This window comes from Papilio polytes, unplaced genomic scaffold, assembly GCF_000836215.1.
Source record: "Papilio polytes unplaced genomic scaffold, Ppol_1.0 DF823991.1, whole genome shotgun sequence".
In the NCBI taxonomy this organism is placed as follows: Eukaryota; Metazoa; Arthropoda; class Insecta; order Lepidoptera; family Papilionidae; genus Papilio; species Papilio polytes.
Window position 1 is genome coordinate 2527784 of NW_013525213.1, and position 21439 is coordinate 2549222.

Below are 21439 nucleotides of genomic sequence, written 5' to 3' on the forward strand. Positions count from 1 at the left end.
TTACTTATCATAGTATATTTTAGTATCTTTACTCTATAAAAATAAACTCTCTGGTATACAATACTCTATATGTAATGGTGTTTTATCAATGTATAGTTTATTGCCAGTGAGGTGAGTGCGCGGCCGAAGCGCAGTCTATAGACGTAAGTACTGGATTAAATAATCTTTTTACTAATATTATAAACACGAAATTTGATGTATAGATGTTTGTAAGTTGCCCTAATGATCGACATAGTTCGAAAGAAAATGGTATTTAAAGATGGATGTTCCTTACTAAATAACTCCAGAACGTCTCTACGCATATAGAACATAGTCTGAAAACAGTGGCTACTAATTATTTTTTATTATAGTTAAAATACAGTAATGGAGGAGCATAATACATTGATATATGAAGACACTAGTTAAGACGCTCTGGTAATGAATTGCGTAACTTTGAAACCTTGGAACAGGACTTCTAAAAAGATTAGATTCGTGATATTTTAGTATGTGTAACTTCAGTCCTTTAACTTTTAAATCGAAGTATAGACTCTCTTAGGTTAACTTTAGAGTACATTTTAGTGTCACAAATAATAACACGTTTGAATTCTACTGAAGAAAACCTTACATTAAAACATAATTGTATCTGAATTGCAAATAGATTGTGAATGAAATGAGAGCATGTTTCAATACAAGTATTTTGACAATGGAAATAGATATCAAATGCTCACAGAAGTAAACAGTTAAAAAGGAACCTGGCGAATCATTTCTAAGACAACGCATCTTCAGTTCTTATGTCAGGGGTAGCGAACCTTTGAGCATAAAGTGCCATTTTGAAGAAATATTTTATGTGGTCTTAGACGTGCTATCAAATAAGTTTAACTGATTATTTCAATTCCATAATCACACTCACATCACTCACTTCCTACTTTTAATTTTTTTATGATCATCGATGGGCTAATATTGTCGTGTGCCATTTAGACGTGACAGTGGTTCGCCATCCCTGTCTTATGGTATTGCTGACGTCGATGATGACGTCAGAATTCCTATAGCTCGTTTGTTTCTTCTCTTAAGAAAAACAATTGATGCGAATTTTTTTCACTTTTACAACCTATATATGTACCTATAACGTTTAGTTTATTTATTTTACCAGAATTCTAGATCCAATTTTGGATTACTTAACTGATATTTAAGCGTGGAATTTAAAAAAAAACAAAAGTAGTCTATGTGTTACGACTATCCTCTATATCTGTGCTAAATTTTATCGAGATCCGTTCAGCAGTTTAGACTACAAGCTCTAACAAACATCCATCTAAACTTTCGTATTTATAATATAACTTTCGCTCGCGACTCCATCCATTTGGAATAAAAAAGCAGAAGTACCCTATGTGTTCTTCCTGACTATGCTCTACATTTACGCCAAATTTAATCGAGATCCTTAGGCTACAAACTCTAATAAACGTCCGTCTAAACTTTTGCATTTACAATAGTAAGATATACTAGAGATCTAGACTAAGAGAGGCTTTACATATTTCAAATCAAATCAGAACAAATTCAATCATCCCCAAATACATAACGCTCGCAGGATCTGTGGAGGCACATACAAGTTTGTACATAACAAGAGTATATAAACGCGACCGATCAATACTCGGGATGTCCCTTTCCTTTTCTTTCATATAGCGACGTCTCTTTCAAACCAATAGAGCCTTCTCTCAACATGGAAAAGCTATAGCAACTCCTGTAAATGTGAACTTTGTTTTTGAGTACGATATCGATATGATGTAGTAATCAAATTGCTTATTTCTTACTTATGACTAGCTATTGCTCGCGACTTCGTCCGCGTGACATTAGAAATAGTAAAAATTTATATCCTACGAGCTGTTGCCTGCGACTTTGTACGCGTGGTATTAGAAAACATACAAACTATATAAATAACAAAAAGCTAAGTATCCCTCGGGAACCGGACATTTCTCGGGGATAAAGATTATCCCATGTGTACTCCAGACTTTGTTTTATATCTGTGACAAATTTCAATAAGATATGTTGAACCGTTGCAGGATGATTGAGTAAACATTAAAAAACTAAATTAATGAATCCCACGGGAACCGTAACTATTCCAGGGATAAAAAGTTGCCTATGTGTTCTTCCAGACTATGCTCTAAACCTGTGCCAAATTTCATGGAGATCCGTTCAGCCGGCTACAAACGCTTACAAACATCCATCCATCCATCCATCCATCCATCCATCTAAACTTTCGCATTTATAATATTAGTAAGTGTAAGATGTTACTCACAGATAAATTACCTTTCTAACAATGAAAGAATTTTATAAATCGGCCCAGTAGTTTTTGAGTTACTTCAATACATACAAAAACAAAAAAATCTGTCCTCTTTATAATATTAGTATAGATTTATGATTATTCTTATAATCAAATCTTATTATAATATAATGTTTAGTATTATGTAAGATCCCCGTTTTAGCTCTTTACAGTATAGTATAACGAAAGTAAGGATACTAATTTAAAATAGTTTAAAATCATTATTTTGATTAAGAAGAAAACAGGTCTATACGTATTAGTAATATTATAAATGCGAAAATATGGATGGATGTATAGATATACGGCTTAAAGGATCTTAATGAAACATAGGTTACTTTACTATGTTTTGTTTTTAATTCAGAGTGAAGTCGCCAGTAATAGCTACTCATAGTATGTTTTTTTTTAATAGTCACAATTCAAAGAACGTCTATTCTTTTTTCTGTTTCCAAATTAATATAATGTAAATGTAAAAGAAGACAATCTTGTCAAAACATGACATCAAATTAAGGTTACTACTATTTTTATTATTTTTATATTGTACTCCAACAACACTCCTTATGTGCGGAATCAAAAAAAAACAAAAGCGAATAGCCTATGTGTTCTTCCTGACCATCCTCTACATCTATACCAAATTTAATCAAAATCTGTTAAGCCGTTTAAGCTATAAACTCTAACAAACATCCATCCATCTAAACTTTCGCATTTATAATATTAGTATGATTAAATTAAATGTAATAACTATAGAAGGCAAACTTTGACGTAAGCGTAAAGTTTTGAATCTAGGGCGAATCGTGACGCACAACGCCCAACTCGAGTACAATCAGTAACACAAATAATTTTTAATCTGTGATAAAAAAATCACAAATATAAATTATCTTAATATCTGCAAAAAGAGGCATGTTTAAACTAATAAAATATTTAAATATGCTGTTTGTATTATGTGTTTCCACTAATGCCATAAACTCGTATTCAAATAATAAAAATATTAAAGTTTGTGTTAGCGATTGTACATACTCGTTTCTTTCCAAGCCCGGGGCTACAATAGCTCTGTTTGCTCCAGTTTGCACTTTGTCTTGGAAATGCGGAGTTCTACAAGAAACGGAAATAACTAAAACGAACTGGAAATATTCCAGTCGTCATTGCATTTATTCCGTCACGTAGAAATACATTATAAAAATAACTTATTATTTTTCTATATATACTGTAGCTAAATGAGAAATGAATAGTTATCGATAAACGATGTCTATTTAGTAAGGTTTTTAGGTTATATTTATATCAAATTGAAAAAAAAAAATAAAAAATCACTATAATACAGACTAAAGTAATTGGTATGATATTGGTAAAAATTACTACTTAACTTGACTAATTTGTAATACGTATTTTTTAAGATTAGTTATATCAATAAATCGTTAAGTAAAATTATATTAATAAATCGATTTTCATCGTTTTGCATTTTTGACCGACTTCCCAAAAGAAGGAGGTACTCAATTCGTCTGTATGTTTTTTTTTAGTTTTTTTTATGTGTGTTACGGCATAACTCCGCCGCTAGTGGACCGATTTTGTTAATTCCTTTTTTTCCCCCATTTGGGTCCCATTTTTTTGATTGATTTTTTTATATTCAGGAATCAGTATACAGGAGATTTTCAGACGAGAGTCAAAACTTTTCATGACTGACTGTCTTTTAGCGTCAAATTACATATCTGATTTTAAAATAGGAATAATCACGTATTTCTAGTTAATAGAGTAAAAAAAAAAGAAAAGTGAAACTACAAAAGCTTTCTGCTTCCCGTTAACAAAGCTCAATCTTTCCTTTGTGCAACATAGAACGGAAAAACAATAAAATCTAACTAAACAAAGACTTTTATTTTTAATCTAAGCTTTTGTTTCATAGATGAAGGCAAAAACGATTCTCACCCTTGTGGGCGTGTGTTGTTTTACGTTCGCCCTCTGCAGCCCCGAGGGCGGGGTGTCCGATGGGGTGGCAGAGGAACCAATGGCGCTGGAGGCTGCCGGGGAGGGAAAGAGAGAGGTTCAGAGGCCGGAAGTGGTCCTTCAGCTGAAATATGACGGTGGGGCGTTGAATAGAATATACCTCGCGCAGTTCAGACAGGGCCAGAGGGTGCCCTCAGTGCCGGCCCGGACCGATCTCTGTGCGGACCTTTGTCACGCAGGTTTTAGTTTTTTTTTTATTTCTTTTTTGTTTGTCTTATGTTGCGTGTTTAGCCAGCTCTTGTTCATTTGGCGCTAACATCTGTAGATCGGTAAGTTATATTTTAGTCTTTTTTCGTATGATCTATAAAAATTAAATAAGGACATTTTCTAGTTTTTTTTCTAGTGTTTTTATAACTGTAACTTTGCTTTTGATTTTTTTTTGGCGTTTAAAGCATTATCCTAAAACGAGAACTTACAATCTGGCAGAAAAAGCTTTTTATTATTAATTTGTTAAATTAAAACAAAAGAAAAATAAATAATTATCGTTAAGCTATAACTTTTTAGTTTTTAACTACATATTTTTATTTAAAAGACAAAATATTTCATTTATTTCTTCCAAGTAAGTTGAGATGCCGGCGGCGGGCCGTAAAAAAACCAGAAAGTAAAGCTTATAAAACGTAAGCGGTGAACAGGAATCTTAATATTAATAATTTTCTATTTCATTGCAAATTTGTAGTACTCTCTGCTTAACAGACTTTGAAAAAGACCATTCGATTATTATTTTTCCACGGAACATCACAGAGCTATAGTATGTTTTATTATATTTATTACTATTAGTTAAAAAACACTTGAACAAAAACAGTAAACCATTATTTTTTTAATACAAAATGTTTTTAGCATTTTTAAACGAGCGGTGGAAACACCTTTTTTTATCTTGTAGCTGAACTTTTTATGCTTTGTCCAGGTCTGGGCGGCACCGCATGCGGCTCCAGCTGCCCCCAGCTGATGCCAGTGGGGCTACAGAACGCGCTGTCAGACGGTAACAGCACCGATGTCGTATACGGCGAGCCCAGGGTCTACGTTTGTCCCACTCTTTGTGAGAACCATCTCGGTAAGCTACTTGTTAATTTATGAATATGTCTCTCTAAATACATTTAGCCTATTTCATAATATTAGGTCCTACGAAATTGCCGTTCTGCAGTACTGGTCACTTCAAAACAAAACAATTTTTATTTGGCTAAAGGTTCTAATTTTAAATTTATTTCATTTTAAAAACAGATTTCTTTTTCCAAAAGTAGTTAGTCATTTTTTTCGTCTTATCTCCATTCAAAATATACGTTTAGAAATATTTTATTAAAATTGACATTATGAATTTTATTAAATACAATTGTTAATTCCTAAAAAAAATGAAGATCATACGGTTTTACATGATTTTTAATTGGCACCAAAGTTTAAACAAGGATATTGTGAATGCTTTTGGTGTTAATTAATTTAGATTTAATAAAATGAGTCGTATGTAGGCGAGCCGCTGTGCAGCTGCGGTAGTAGAGGCGAGCGAGTAGCGCGGAAGGAGGTCGACTGGAATGGAATATGCGACACTTTCTGTATCAAAGATAGATACGTACTGGCGGGTAAGTGTTCACTATTTCCTTACAGAATACCATCATACTAGCAACATACATTTGACAGCCGTATACAGGCGTGCTGCAATACAAGGCGGTAAAAAGTAACCGCGTATGGCTTCCTTTCATCGTAGGTAGTTATCCTATTCCCGTAGAGTCAGCGCACCAGGTTTTCGTCCTCCAAATAACTCTATCATCCGTCACCTCAGTTACTCCCTTCTTGATTATACTTTCACGTAATCCATCCATCTTTCTAAGTCTACCTCTACCGGTGTACCACACTCATAACTATCGTCATTCTTATTGCATTTATCCCTACTCATAACCTTTTACTTCTTAATTTTTCGTAAAATAAATCAATCTGTAACGCTAGGTCATTTTTGTATTAAATTTAGTGGTGACAAATGAATCCTTATGCATATTATACTAGTGTTAACTTCATCAGGTTGTCCAGCATGTCGGGAGAACTATCAGTCTTCATTAACACCGGAAAACGTCGTGGTAAGTCGACTGAACACCGCCGAAAGCTGGTCTTCCTGGTGCAACGTGCAATGCCGCCAGGGGCAGGGTGGAGCCGCGTGCAACTGCGACCGCGCCCCGTTCCAATAGCCCACATCACACCAATAGGTCATGTAACACCAATTGGGATATCACACCAATAGGCCACGGAACGCCAGAATAACAACGATCACTTTTATACACGGGTAAATGCATTATTGGTTTAAAAGTATATTTTTTATATTTTAAATAGCTTCTTAGATTGTTTTTTTTTTCTTATTTTTTTAAATATATTCGACATATCAAAGTCTTAAATCATACTGTATATAAATAATAACTAATGTTGTTTAATATAATAAAGCGGACAGCTTGCTTATTTAATAATTAATAATACGAATTGTTAATAATTGCATTCCCTTTAAAACTGTTTAAATAATATGTATTTTTAAAATTGTAAATTCCAACTTTTTTATAGAGTGACAGTACTTTTTGTTTGTATTTCTTTTCTTTAGTATTTTATTAAACATTATTTTCATTATTTTTTTTTTTATTTTTTTCCTTTCATACCTACCAGTCAATTATAATCATCGGCTGATTTATTGAGATTTTGTAGCGCAAGGAAACATTGCAAAAGGAAATCGCGATAATTAAAATTGGCCGTTGATATAAAAATTTGTTTCGACTCCCTAAATTTTTCAATTCAAAAAATCGTATTACAGTAGTTAGTGTTGGTAGCCAGTATTATGGTTAAAAAAATACTATTATTTTTTTTTGTTTGATTGTAAATAAATTGTAAAATAGAGACCACTCTTTGAGGTTGACATAATTAGATCAATTAAGTCTATAAATTTAAGTCTTAAATTTCATCTAATTAAATAAAAAACAAAAGCTTTTGTTAATTTTGCACAGATATTATTCATTTTTATTTTATAAAAAGTAAAATTAAAAAGTTGCTTACCTAAAACAATCCATAAAATTAACAACACAAACTTTGGACTTGCATCTTTTAAAAAACCAACCATAGACTACATACGGTTTCCCGCCTTTAAGGAGACTTAATTAATCAGAACCTATGATATCACAAGTCCTTGATAAAATAATTTTCGTGTTAATTGACTACACAGAGTTAATAAACTAAAGACATCTCTTTTATTTTATTTTTTATTATTATTTATCTTTAACAGTTTAATTTTCAATAATTTTACAAAAGTTGTATTTTTTGTTTATTCTCATTATGTAAAATAATTATGTTTTTTCTCGTAGATTATAAATAATACTAACTTAAGTATATTTAAGAAGTGTAATCGTATTAATAATGGAATGAAAGAGAGAGAATGAAACTGTTTTTTATTTGTTTTATTTACGTGTGTGTGTAAGTGTAAGTGAAAATGATAAAACAATTATGGATGAACAGAGAATGATATTATGAGAGTGTCAAAATGAGATAGTTGTTTGTGTTTAGTGAGTTTGTGTGTAAGATAGTTTTGACTTAACTTTTTTTAAAACCTGTCATCTGTTATTTTTCACGTATTAGTTATTCGTTGAGTGAATTAAACCTTATACTAATATTGCTTTTATTGCTGACAAATAAAATTATTAAAATAATGTCCCTTCTATGCATTTTATATGGTTTAACCTGATACAATCAAAGTCATGACCTTGACTTTAATAGTTTATGTCGCAAATATTAATTCAGATTCAACGATTCTATTCTCAAATATATATTTAAAAAAATGTAATAGTTAAAAACCTTCTTTATTTCAATTTTCTATTCGTTGTATTTTTATTTGAATGTATGTGTGTGCGCGAATGAATAAGCAAAGGTTACTGTAACAAAATATGATAGTATGTCATGTTTAAACCGATGGGGAGATTTATTTAGTCGTTTAACAATTACATTAGCAGTCCCTGTGTGTAGTATTTTTATACTTTTCGACTGTCAGCATGTAGCAACTTGACATTAACAGGAAGTTTGGGTAAATATAAATAAAAATCTTGCCTTTGTTTTTCTTTTTTTAATTTTGCGCAAAGTTTCGGGTGGCTCGTGAGAGACTAAAGCCGGTTACAATCATATTTTGTTACAATAACCTCTTTAGTGTTAGAAATCAACCAAGAATTATCATAACAAACAATATCACAAAAGTCTTCCAATAAATATAAGTATAATATATTTATTAGTGTTAATATTATCTACAACTATTTAATATAAAAATAATACAGAGTAAGTATAAATTGACATAGATTAAAAAACGTAACATATTATTAATTGTTAAAAATATGTATCAAATTCTTAGATTTAATTGAAATAACAATTTTAATGACTTTTCTAATGCTATTTAGACAAAAATTTAACCCAATGTTTGAATAAAATTATAGTAAAATAGTTTTCATATCGCGCGCTTTATCTACGTATTTGAAATTTAAACGCACAAACATTTAGATTAGTATGTTTTGTCTCCCTTTTTAAATATACATTTTTCATCGAATATCAGATATATAAGCATTTATTAAATTAATAATAATGTATATTGAGGCTTTCTTTTCTTTAATGGTAATTCTTATAAAAAAGTAATAAAATAAAATATTAGCACATCATATTGTTAGTGAAATAAAAGAATAAGAAATTAGATAATAATATTTTAACCGTATTTTAATGTTTCTCATGTAAAAAACAAATTTGAATATAGTAATTTTAAGTATTGTTTATGTATAATAGATAATATATACGACATAGTTTCATATTCTTATCATTAAATATTGAATAATTATTCTTAGGTAAGGAAAAATCTGTTGTGCAGACAATAATATTGATAGATTACTTAAAATAATAAGTTAAAAATAATACGTATTTAAGGCTATTTTAAACTACAATAAAGTATGTCTATATAAGTAATTGTTCTTATACATTTAAGAGGAAAACAAATATTTCGAGAGAATGAAAAACCTAGTCATAAAAGTGAAAATGTCGGAAATCTTTTGCTTTTACTAAATATTAACTAACCACAAAGGCAGTCATAGAGTATTGTACGTTTTTCTTGATAATATTTCCCAAGGTCCATTTCTACACCTTTTTCTACCATTGATTTATATAAATAGATAGGTAATTGTTTAGAAATAACATCTTTTGTTTCGTTACGACGCGCCTTTTGATGTTAATGACGATTAGTGAATTCTCTTCACCGCGACCAACCGCAACTATCAGCACCAAAATGGCGAAAGTTAGTCACAAAACACCGCTGTTTATTGCCTATCCATATATAAAATTAGTTTACTACCTTTTTCGAATAAAGAAATTGTATACGTTCATCGTGTTCTTTGTCTTCCAAAGTTATAATTAGTATATTGTGGTTGTCTATGGATCCATACCAAAATACCGCTTCTATAATAGAAAAATATCTTGATAAGTTCGTAACCATGTTGAAAATGTTATTCGTAGTTATTGAAAAAAAAATTTGTTTCATAACATTACTTCTACGGTTTTCCCTTATTGTTAAATGTACAAAAATATTAACATCGTAATATCGATCGAGAGGCAAAAGAGACGTTACATCACTAGCTGTTATTAACTAATTCTTTTATTAAAAAAATAACTAACAGTTAAAACTTCACTTTGTGCGTAGTATAGTTCAGTTTGTATAAGACTTCATAGTTTTCAATGTAACTAAAAATTGTTCTACGTGTTTTAGCAATGTCTTTGTAAATATGTTGTAATTGTAAACTGCGTTGTAATTGTGTTTTAAATGTTATGTCCGCATTTATGTATGTATAGCTTATCTTCGAAATGGTTATTAAATGTCTTTTAATGCCTGTGATAAACTCTTCAATGTAGCTTAATTCCAAGAGTGTTACGCATTGCTTCGATCATTCAAATTAATAAAATTCTTTTACTGTATATATTCTTTTTAAATGTTTACACGTACCCAGAACAAAACTGCGACGATGGTACATCATCACCATCGCCAGCTCACTGCACGTCCCCACCTAGGGGCTCGGAGCCTACACTAATAGGGGGTGACTAGGCCATAGTCAAACACACTGGCCCAGTGCGGGTTAGTTGACTTCACACATATCTTTGAATTTCTTCGCCGATATGTGCAGGTTGCATCACGATGTTTTCCTTCGCCATAAGAACGTCGGCTTAATTATGTAATAATCGAAAATTACATTGGTACATGGCGGTTTCGAACCCAAGACGTGAAGATTACAAATTACAAAAGTGTTTAAACCACTGCGCCACTGACGCTCTAATCGATCGACATCTCTTATCGACGATGGTACATCTAACCTAAATCGTGATTCCTTTGAATATCGCCAAAAAACAAAAGCTGCTACTTGTAGCTGACAGTCAAGGGTAAGTACAATATAAGAGAATACTGTTAGAAGGAGTATTTAATAAATAGATTAAGGAGACAGTTGAACTAAGAATCTAAAATTTATGTTAGAAAGCTAATCTTAACAATGAATTAAAAAGAAATTGATCTTAATAAGTATGACCGAGAGACCATTTAGGCCTGATATTATAAAAAAAATATTTTATCGATTAGGAATAAAATTAGAATCAGGACAAGTACTACTTAATCGTAATATTAAATTACCATCTAAGTTGTACGTTATTATAAAATCTTATAAAGACGAAAGAATAGGGTACAGTTTTAACCGCAGTCGCACGCGGCATGGTGCTGTTAACTGTTGCTTCCGTTTTCGTAGAACAAAGGCAGAATAAAACGCGGTTCACACTTGGCTAGTATAGTTGGTCCGTAGCTCTGAGTGACTGGATTATCAATTAACTGACACCAGTAAATATATACAATTTATGACCTGACTGTCTATCTGTACTGGCCAAGTGTGAACCGGGCATTACGTGTAGTTGTAAAATATTTACAGATGATGGGGTCAAACGCAAAATATCCCGAATAAAAAAATCGGACTGAAAAAATACAACATAACTTGCTGAGGTATCATCAGGTAACCTTTTCATTTAAGCATTACTGTATCAGAAAATCTCACTGGGGTTGGCTTCTGTAATATCACTGCGTAAAATGGAATGGAACATAACTCTATAAAAAAGAAAAGCTTATGGTTTGTTGTGTTTGACAATTTGACAAGTTAATTAATCTTGACTTTACTGAAACTGTGGTATTTTATCATTAGTAAAACAAAATAATAATGTATTTGTAAATGTATAATGGCAGATATAGATCAAACTCATTGTAGATTCTGTGCCGAAACAAAAGCATCCAACAAACTGATAAATCTCATTAAAGATAGAGAAAAGTACGAAGAAATATTGCATAAATTGACCGCCTTGAATGCAGTTTATGTCGATTTTTCCAATAACAACAACTTATTACCCAAGAGTATTTGCTTCGTGTGTTACGATTCATTAAATAAAGCAATTGATTTTCTGGAAAAGGTGAAACGATCGCAGGAAGTATTGTTAAATTTATACATAACCAATGACTGTACAAAGACAGATTTGTCCGACGATGATAGAATGGGTTTCGACGATTACGGCTTACCAGAATCAGTTGAGGAAAATTCACCATTAATTAAGGAGGAGGCCAGTTATCCAGAGAATGCTAAAGTAGTTTTAAATTTGGACAATATTACTTATACTGTGGAAGTGAAAGAAGAATTGAAAGTGGAAGAATCAGATAAGGCTCCTGAGAGTAGTGTAAGTCCGTCCAATATAGAATTTGACAATACTCTGAATGTTCAAGATCTGCTTGGGGCGACCATATGCAATGTGCCATATGAATCTAATGTTACAATATATGCTAAAGAGGTGACAGATACAAGAAAAAGGATAGTACCTTTATGGAAAGATTATCCGTGGATTTGTGCACACTGTAACATGGAGTTCCTTGATTTACCAACATTAAGATCTCACTCCAAATTAACTCATGGGAAATGTAATGCTTTTGTATGTTTTGATTGTAAAAGTTATGTAAAAAGTGATTTTGAATCATTTTTAAAGCATGTTCGCAGGCATCGTAGAAGATTAAGGTAATGTTTATTTATGATTTTTCTATATTCATAAATAATAAACATTGATTAAATTGGTTTATCTTGTAAGATGTAAATAAGAACATTGAATAGTCTACATCTCAATTTTTTATCAGATTAACATCAACCTGCACTTGTTCCTACGTAAGGTTCGCAGAACATGTTCTTCCCAAATTTTTTATGATTTAAAACATAAGTAAATACATGTATTTCTTGAGATTTGATAAGTCAAGGGTATATTTCTTTGATCAAAGGTTAAATGACTTATGCAACATTATTCCAAAAGTACTAATTTATTCAACTAGCTTTTGTTCATAACTCCTTCTGTCCGAAATTTAAAATAAAGATGAAAAAATTTGCCTATGTGTTCTTCCAAACTATATTTCATCTGTGATAAATTTCATTGAGATCTGTTATGCTGTTCTTGAGATTGTAACAAACATCCATCCATCTAAACATTTATATAGACATTATAATTTAATTAATATTGTGATTTATTTTTATTCCAGAAAAAGATGCCACTATTGTGATGCATATATTTCTGAAGACTTACTAAGTACACATGTAGCGCAGCATCTTGTTAAGTTACAGGTCCCTTGTGACCTTTGTGGAGAGATATTAAAAAACGAAGAGGCACTACAAAAGCATTTAGGTGATTACAATTCTATAAAACCGAAACGAAAACCACGCAGGAAACGAGGTACACCAATCACAGTGGCCGAACTTACTTGCGAGTTGTGTAAAAAAGTGTACAAAAATCCAAACAGTCTAAGGGACCATATGAAACTACATACGAACAACCGCACAAGGAATTATACTTGTGACAGATGTGGTAAAATGTTCTATAACAAAGGCACCCTTACTTCCCATATCATGTCTCACGATCAAATTCGCCCCCACATCTGTAAAATCTGCAACAAATCGTTCTTATTTCCAAACATGTTGCGTAGACATGTTGACATGCATTCGGGAATAAAACCCTTCTCATGTGAAGAATGTGGACGCGGTTTTAGACTTCTATATCAGCTGAATGCACATAAAATAATTCACACGGACGCAATGCCGTATGTTTGCGAATATTGTAATAAAGCTTTCCGTTTTAGACAGATACTTAAAAACCATGAGCGACAGCATACAGGAGCTAAACCGTATGCGTGTCAGATTTGCGGTATGGAGTTCACTAATTGGTCAAACTACAATAAACATATGAAACGACGACACAACACTGATACATCTAAGAAAAAAATCACACCTGAAGGTGTGTTCCCGATTAACCCGCAGACTGGGCAAATTGTACAATTCACGGACCCTGATACTGAAGAATGGAAAAACAAAATAATGAAGCCAGGGAAGAGAGGGAAGAAAAAAATAATAAAGGAAGAGAGTGGAAGTTAATCAAGACATAGTGTAGAGGCTTATACCATTTAAAAAATTGTAGTTTATGATTTAGAGATGGCCCATTTTAAATTTACTTTAGAATATAACAAATTCTGATTGATTGCAAAACATCAAACAATCACCATTAAGAATGTGGACCCATTTCCAAGTACAAATTCCAAAAATGGTCAACTGGAAGAATTAAAATGGTTTATACAAATGATAGGAAAATGCTTTAAAATTGTATATTGCTAGGGAATTTTATATACAGTGCTAGAAACAGAAAACAATGCACTTAAACCAACAATTCTTGAATAAAAAAAAAACAATATGTGCATGTATATGAGCAGTGGTCACTCAGGTATTTTGTCGATATCCAGTGGCAGCTTGCTCAATTATCGCCTTATACTAAAAAAAAAACATCAAGAATCTATGAATCAATTCTATCTATGTTCAATTATTATAAATATTGTTTGTTTTATATTTTTATTTACTCTTCGATTATTTGTTAAGATTCAATAAACTACATTAATTTTTTGTAATGTTATTTGGGTACTTTAAGTATATGCAGACCACTTTCTTCACACCTGACTGTTACAGTTAGTAGCCCAGGCCTGGCTGATACTGTATTGGCGATGATGCTTACACTATGCCAGTCCACTGTAAGCTTTACAGTCGCAGTGTTGCCTGTGCTACGGCAATTGCTGCATCATAAGCAAACACATTTAAATAATTAGATAAGTCATAATGAACAAAAAATCTTCAGCGGTACTTTCTCTGAAAGGTAGTAGTAATACATCAGTTGTCAAATTAAATACGCCACCTAGTGTTCTTGTGATTACATGTAATAAAACATTTTACAAATTTATAATAACCTCCGCATTTTGTTACAAAACTAATTAAACATATCAAAATTGAATGTAAACATCATTAAATTCCTCTACATAATTGAATGTCTTTGGTACAAAGGCTTGCAGGCCAAAAAATTACAAAATATACTGCTTAAGGCCATTACTAATAATTCGATTTTGTGTTTAAACCGAATATCGATAGTTTACAGATGATCGATAGACGCTCATGTGCGTCACTATGATACCCGTCTATTAAGTACGACATTTATTTATACAAAATGCGATACTTCTTATGTGTCATTGATCAAATCAAGTGTCTTAAAAATAAATAAACAAATTATGTTTTGTTGTGGTAAGAATAAATGTAATCTATTCTATCTTTATTTTATTATTTGGAGTTGTTGAATATAGTTGAAGTTATCATCGTAAGAAATAAATACCTAATAATTAATTTTCCAATTACACACTACAGTAAAGTTTTGAATGTGATGCGAATATAATAATGAAAATGGACAAGAAGAGTGAATCTTACTACCATTGTATATTATGCGCCCAGCTAGAATGTACCAGTAAATTAATCCCATTGCAAGCAGACGAAGAGGTGTTTCACAAAGCTATTGTAAAATTGTCCCGTTTGAATATTTTGTACGATTACGACGAAACACTTCCAAAGAACGTTTGCGAATCGTGTAACTATAATCTTGAGAAAGCATTTGCATTCGTAGCAAAAGTTGAGAAAGCCCATAATATTCTATCTGATCTTTATAAAAACAAAAGTAACTTAAAAGAGCAAGAATCTGATATTTCGGATGATGATGATTTTTTAAATAACAAACATTATAGTATTTTTAAAGACCAACAGAGCTGTGTTTTGGAAAACATAAAGGTTGAATTTTCTGATGATCGCCAGAATCATGATTTGGAACAGAATGATAATATGCAACATAAACAGAGTGACATTTCAGAACATCTGGATTCTTCAAGATATAAATCTGAATGCAATGCTAGCTTAGACTTCGAAATTTACTCTCAATCTTCTAACAACTGCTCTGATATCTCAGAAGTAAACACAAGTGACCATATTCACAACAACAAAACTAAGAGTAGTGGGAGCACAGACTTGACATTAACCTGGAACAATTACCTCTGGACTTGTTCCGTCTGTGAAACTCAGTTTTCTAACAATGAAGAACTAAAACTACATTCAATGCAATACCACCAAATATGTAATGCATTAAAATGTTATGAATGTAAAAAAAAGAAATTGCATTTGAATGCATTCATTGTACATGTTCAAAGGCATAACACTCATCTCAAATTTATGTGCTACAAATGTAATTGTAAATTTACATGTACCCGTGCATTAAATAGTCACACAAGATCAGCTCACGGGCCTAAAACAAAATATGTATGTCCCGGTTGCAATGTTGATTTTGAAAGTTCAGAAGAATTAAAAGTGCATATGGATACATTCTATAGAGGAAAAAGGTCCATACATGTACCAGTTGAGTTGGTCTCTAATCAGAATAGCTTGTCTTGTGATATTTGTAAAAAGTCTTTTAAAAAAAAGCAATTGCTTCACAATCATTTACTCATACATACTGATAGAAAGAAGGAGCATATCTGTGATAAATGTGGTAAAGGTTTTGTTAATAATAATCAATTAAAATCCCATTTAATATCACATAAAGACAAGCGATCCCATGAGTGCAAAATATGCAAAAGTAGTTTTAAATCATTACGACATTTAAAAAATCATATAGCCACTCACAGTGGTGAGAAGCCTCATAAATGTGATCTATGTGGCAAAGGGTTCCGTTTGAAGAAATATCTCAACTCTCATATAATTATACACACCAACTCTCTGCCATATGATTGTTCATATTGCGATAAAAAGTTTAGGTTTAAAACTATTCGGGACCAACATACTAGACAGCACACTGGATTCAAACCATATTCATGTGAAATCTGTTCTAGAGATTTTACAAATTGGCCTAATTATAACAAACATATGAAAAGGCGTCATGATTTGAATATGGCTAAGAGAAAAACAACACCAGAAGGTGTGTATCCAATTAACCCATCTACTGGTAAAATAATAAAATATGATGTTCATGAAACTCTGGATTCAAAGAATCAGAATATCAATGGAAAAGTCAAGAGGATATCATCAACCCATAAAAAACTACAAATTAATGATTTTGATGGTGCCCAAAATGAAAAATCTGAAACAAAATGATTTCTAGTGAACTCTAATGATTATTTAACTAAAGTTTAGTATTCCAATTGCAATTCTATCTAAACTTCAAATAATAAAACTTAAACATTTTAAAAGGTGATTTCAATATGTGCTGTATGCTATATGTAAAAATTAAACAAATAAATCAAAAGTTTTATATGCTTGGCAAAGGAAAGTCTCTGTACTGCCGATATCATGTTTTTTCTTTTTTGTAATTATCTATTCCTGATTATATTTTATTTGAAAGTGGTAGTGCCCGCTTTAACACCTTAGCACGAATAGGCTGGCACGCCCGGTGTAATACCACGACCACACAGAAGACAGGCGTGAAATGGAAGCAATTCCGTGTTTCGTCTGATGAGTGTGGTGCCGGAGGCCTAATTTAAGTCCCTTTCTCTTTACCACCCTTTTCTTATAAGGAGAGGATGGGAAGAGGAAGTGGATTTAACGGAGGAGGAGATACATAGGAAGGGGAGATATCCTCTTTATGTGCGTCTCCTCCTCTGTCGGATAAGGGTAGGCAACGCATCTGCAATTGCGGATGTCTATGGGCAGCGGTCGCTTCGCCATTTTGCCGGATTCAGGTGGCCGCTTGCTCGTTTGCCACCTTATGTTATAAAAAAAAATATACATTTTATTTTAGATTTGTGTTTAGAATTAACAATAACGATTAATAGTAAGTTAGCATCAACTTGCTTATGGCCCTAATATCAGCAATAAAAAACATGTTACATCGCCAAATTATATTTTTTCTTGTGTTTCGAAATTATAGAAATGGCAACATTCACCCGTACAATCAGTGCCGGATTAAGCCATCGCGGGCCCTGTAGCATATTCTGTCAAGTCAAGGGGCTCTTGGATTGCTTGAGGTTCTCAAGTTTAGGGTATTAAATTAAAACAAAACTTGATTTTCATTAAACATTAGAATATTAGCGAAAAAAATAATCGTAATATACCTACTTACCTAAAGTATTAACTTAGTAGTAATCTACGTAATAACAGTAATTTTCTGAAGCAATATTCCAAATTTCCAAGTCCAGTAGAATGTGAGCTGATTTTTCGGTTACGCTTATTGTTTGTGTTCGCGAAATGTAAACTATTTGTACAATTTAAATACTGTAAGAGAACGTTGGTTGCTTAGTGGTTTAAGCACTTGACTTGTTATCTACAGGTCTTGGGTACGAATCCCGCCTTGTACCAATGTGATTTTCGATTTTTCGAATTTTCATATGTACATAATTTACCCAACGTTCTTACGGCGAAGGAAAACATCGTGATGCCTGCACATATCGGCGAAAAAAATCGAAGATATGTGTATGAAGTCAACCAACTCGCACTTGGCCAGTGTGGTTGACTATGTCCTAGTCACCCCTTATTAGGGTAGGCTCCGAGCCTCTCGGCGGGGACGTATAGTGAGCTGGTGACATAAATACTTACTATAAAGTGTAAAGAGCAAATTTGACAACAAACGCATTTACTTGAATAAAGAATAATATTAAAACCAATAAAACAACGACAAAAATAGCACGCGTTTTTTAATTCACTTTATAAACAAAAAAATTGGTTATTTAAGAAAACCATTAAAGATAGATATATGCTATCGCGGACTTTTCTGTAGAACTTTTTGAGATCTACAACTCATTCATACATAATTTTTATATTCCTCTAGTGTTTTATGCAGCGTAAGCCTAGAAAGTTAATATTTAGAATTTTTTAACGCCGGAATCTCGAAATACTGCTTGTTTGTTCTATAACTTTCGTTCAATAATTTGGAAAAAGATATTGAATCTTTAAATTAATTAATCAAAATCATTCCAATGGTGATACAAGCTTGAAGAATTTAATCTGCGCTCTATCTGTTCTGTACAGATTTAGGAGAAAAATGAAAATTTTGAAATTTGATAATTTGAAAAGATATATCAAAACCCACGTAACTTCGTTATAAATAAAGATAGAACGTTGAATATGCGACATCATATACCTCGTTATACAACCAAAATATTTTATAATTATAGTCTGTGGTTTACGAAATATCGATAATTCATCTTCACATTTTACTTGTACTTCTAGCAATCCCACAAACTTGAATTTTGAATATAGATAGAAGTCGACATATAATTAAAGAGAAAAATCTAAATCCAGTTTTTTATTACCTTTTAGCATAAGATGAAATAATATAAAAAATATTAACCATTAAAACTTGACTCCTGGAATGGAGTATTTTCAGTTATGGAAAGGTTCGAACTAAAGTGGTATTCACGACCATAATTTTAGTAGTATAACCTACAAAAAGTAGTGTGATTCCATGAAAAATATAAAAATGCCGAGTTTCGCTTCCCCTACAAAAATTTGATATGTCATGTAAAATTTTGTCATTTTAGTGTCTATTATGAAACCTTGGCAATTAATATTCAAAGAATATGTTAAATTCTTGAGTGCTTTGCTTTGGTTAACGTAAAAATAGGATAAACAGCAAGCAGTATTTCTTCAAAATAACAGCACCGTGTAATTACTAATCCTTCATAATAGACACTTACTAATATATCTAGGTTTTACATGTACATTTAACACAATTTTGTAGGGGAAACAAGACAGCATTCTTAATTTTTTTATATTTTTCATGGGATATAACTATTTCAGTTTCAACAATCATTTTACTAAAATGAAACATATGTCAGCAACAATTTTTTTTTTACTAATTAGTTTTTGCCTCCTTTGTCATCCTCAAAAGTTTTTTTTTTGGTTCCTCTTTATTTTCAATTACTTTTATTGGTATTTTCTTCGTGGCCCTATTTGTTTTGTGCATTCTTTTCATATGAACATTATAATTAGGCCAATTTGTAAATTTCCGAACACATATATCACATGAGTATGGCTTTTCTCCTGTATGCTGTCGCAGATGATTTTTAAGTGTCGCTCTAAGTCTAAAACTTTTAAAACAATATGTGCATTCATGTGGTCTGGAGTCACTGTGCCTTTTAATGTGTGCAGTCAATTGATTCTTCAGACGGAAAGAGTGTCCACATTCATCACATTTAAATGGTTTCTCTGCACTATGGATAGCTACATGCTGCTTCAAGATATATTTAGTTTTAAATTTCATCAGACATACTTTACATTGATGCCTGCGTTCTTCGTCATGCACAATTGTGTGCGCAACTAAATGCCGTTTCCTGAAGAAACAAAAGCCACATATCTCACAGATGTGCTCTCTTGTTCTTTCAATATGAGTTAATAAATGTTTATGGAGTGATTCCTTTGATGCATAAGATTTTTTACAAGTAATGCAAAATAAGTCATTTGTATTAGATTTTATGCCTAATGGTATATTGTATTTTCTTCGTTTATTTTTATAGAATGCCTGTCTATGAGTACTTAGTTCTTCTTTACTTTCAAAGTTAACATCACATCCCGGACACACAAAGGGCGATTTTGAAGCATGTGCACTACTTAAGTGTATATGTACATGATGTGCACACAAAAATTTCTTATTACACTTATGACACATTATTTTAAGATACTTCTTATGTCTTTTGACATGAATTATGAAATCTTTTAAATTCATCCTCCATACTTTACAATCATAGCATTTGTATGCATTACAACATTGGTGATATTGCATTGAATGTGTTTGAAGTTCTGCAAGGTCAGTAAACTGTGTTTCACAGTATGCACATGTCCATATGTAATCATGCCAACTTAACTCTTTTGAAGATACATCTGAATTATTTTCCACTTCATCACTGTGAGACATTTCATCAGAAGAGTCATGCTTATTAGCTGTAGAATTATAACTGGCTTCTGAGTCTGAAGATTCTGCATCTTCTTGTTTAAAATGTACACTGTATTCGGATATAATATTTTGTACATCACTTTCTTGATTTTCCGAAGAGCTACCTTCAGTCTTTAATTTCTTTTGATATAGCTCTTTCAACCTCTCCAATGCTTTGTCGACTTCATGAACGAATTCGAAAGCTTTGTCCAATTTTTCCATACAAGAAATGCAAATCATTCTCGGTAACTTATCAGCGTCAAGATCATCGTAAGAAATATGCAAACGGGTCAATTTTAATGCAGTTCTATGTAAAATTCCCTTGGTATGCAAATTTATTAACTTGCTGAAACATTTTATTTGAGCGCATAAAAGACAATAAGTTACGTCCTCCTTTTCCATGATGAGAGATATTTGCCATATAAAGAATAACACAGAAAATTGTCACATATAGGATTTATATGCTTTTACTTGGTTTTGCTTTTCTTCCTTTTTCTTTGATTCGCTTCGAGAAAGTTTTGACGCTGCTGTTGCAGTGTTGCCAGATTATATCAGACTAGCTTTTTCCCGCGATTTCATCCGCGTGAAATTTGAAAGTTCAATACTTACGTTTTTTTCGGTAACTTAAAAACCTGTATAACTTCAAAAAATCACATGTTTCCTTCCCATCAGAGCCTAAAACCTTCATAACATAAAACCTCCATAACTTCAAATATTGGTGTTTCCCTTGGACTTTAACTTTTCGAGGTTCTACTGTATATGGATAAAGAGTCTCTTGTATTTAAAATATAAATCGAGTCTTGAGAAACTTCTTTTTATTTAAATTGTTAAGATAGCAGTAGCTATATA

The 21439-nt window shown here is 32.0% G+C and overlaps 4 protein-coding genes across 4 annotated transcripts; 3 read left to right on the forward strand and 1 right to left on the reverse strand.

Moving 5' to 3' along the window:
* Positions 1-121: 121 nt before the first annotated feature.
* LOC106101340 lies at positions 122-6731 on the forward strand. Its single transcript, XM_013280521.1, has 5 exons — positions 122-143; positions 4185-4464; positions 5190-5336; positions 5746-5856; positions 6293-6731. The coding sequence occupies exons 2-5, from the start codon at positions 4185-4187 to the stop codon at positions 6454-6456; spliced, it is 702 nt and encodes a 233-aa protein (XP_013135975.1). The 5' UTR covers positions 122-143; the 3' UTR covers positions 6457-6731.
* A 4719-nt stretch (positions 6732-11450) lies between these two features.
* Positions 11451-14275, forward strand: LOC106101347 (zinc finger protein 737-like). The gene is made up of 2 exons (XM_013280528.1): positions 11451-12351; positions 12861-14275. The coding sequence occupies exons 1-2, from the start codon at positions 11531-11533 to the stop codon at positions 13744-13746; spliced, it is 1707 nt and encodes a 568-aa protein (XP_013135982.1). The 5' UTR covers positions 11451-11530; the 3' UTR covers positions 13747-14275.
* A 455-nt stretch (positions 14276-14730) lies between these two features.
* LOC106101346 (zinc finger protein 836) lies at positions 14731-16913 on the forward strand. Its single transcript, XM_013280527.1, has one exon. It carries the CDS (start codon positions 15082-15084, stop codon positions 16816-16818), a length of 1737 nt encoding a protein of 578 aa, XP_013135981.1. The 5' UTR covers positions 14731-15081; the 3' UTR covers positions 16819-16913.
* Positions 16914-18949: 2036 nt separating this feature from the next.
* On the reverse strand, positions 18950-21362 carry LOC106101348 (gastrula zinc finger protein XlCGF57.1-like). Its single transcript, XM_013280530.1, has one exon. The coding sequence runs from the start codon at positions 20990-20992 to the stop codon at positions 19514-19516; it is 1479 nt and encodes a 492-aa protein (XP_013135984.1). The 5' UTR covers positions 20993-21362; the 3' UTR covers positions 18950-19513.
* Between the last annotated feature and the right edge of the window lie 77 nt (positions 21363-21439).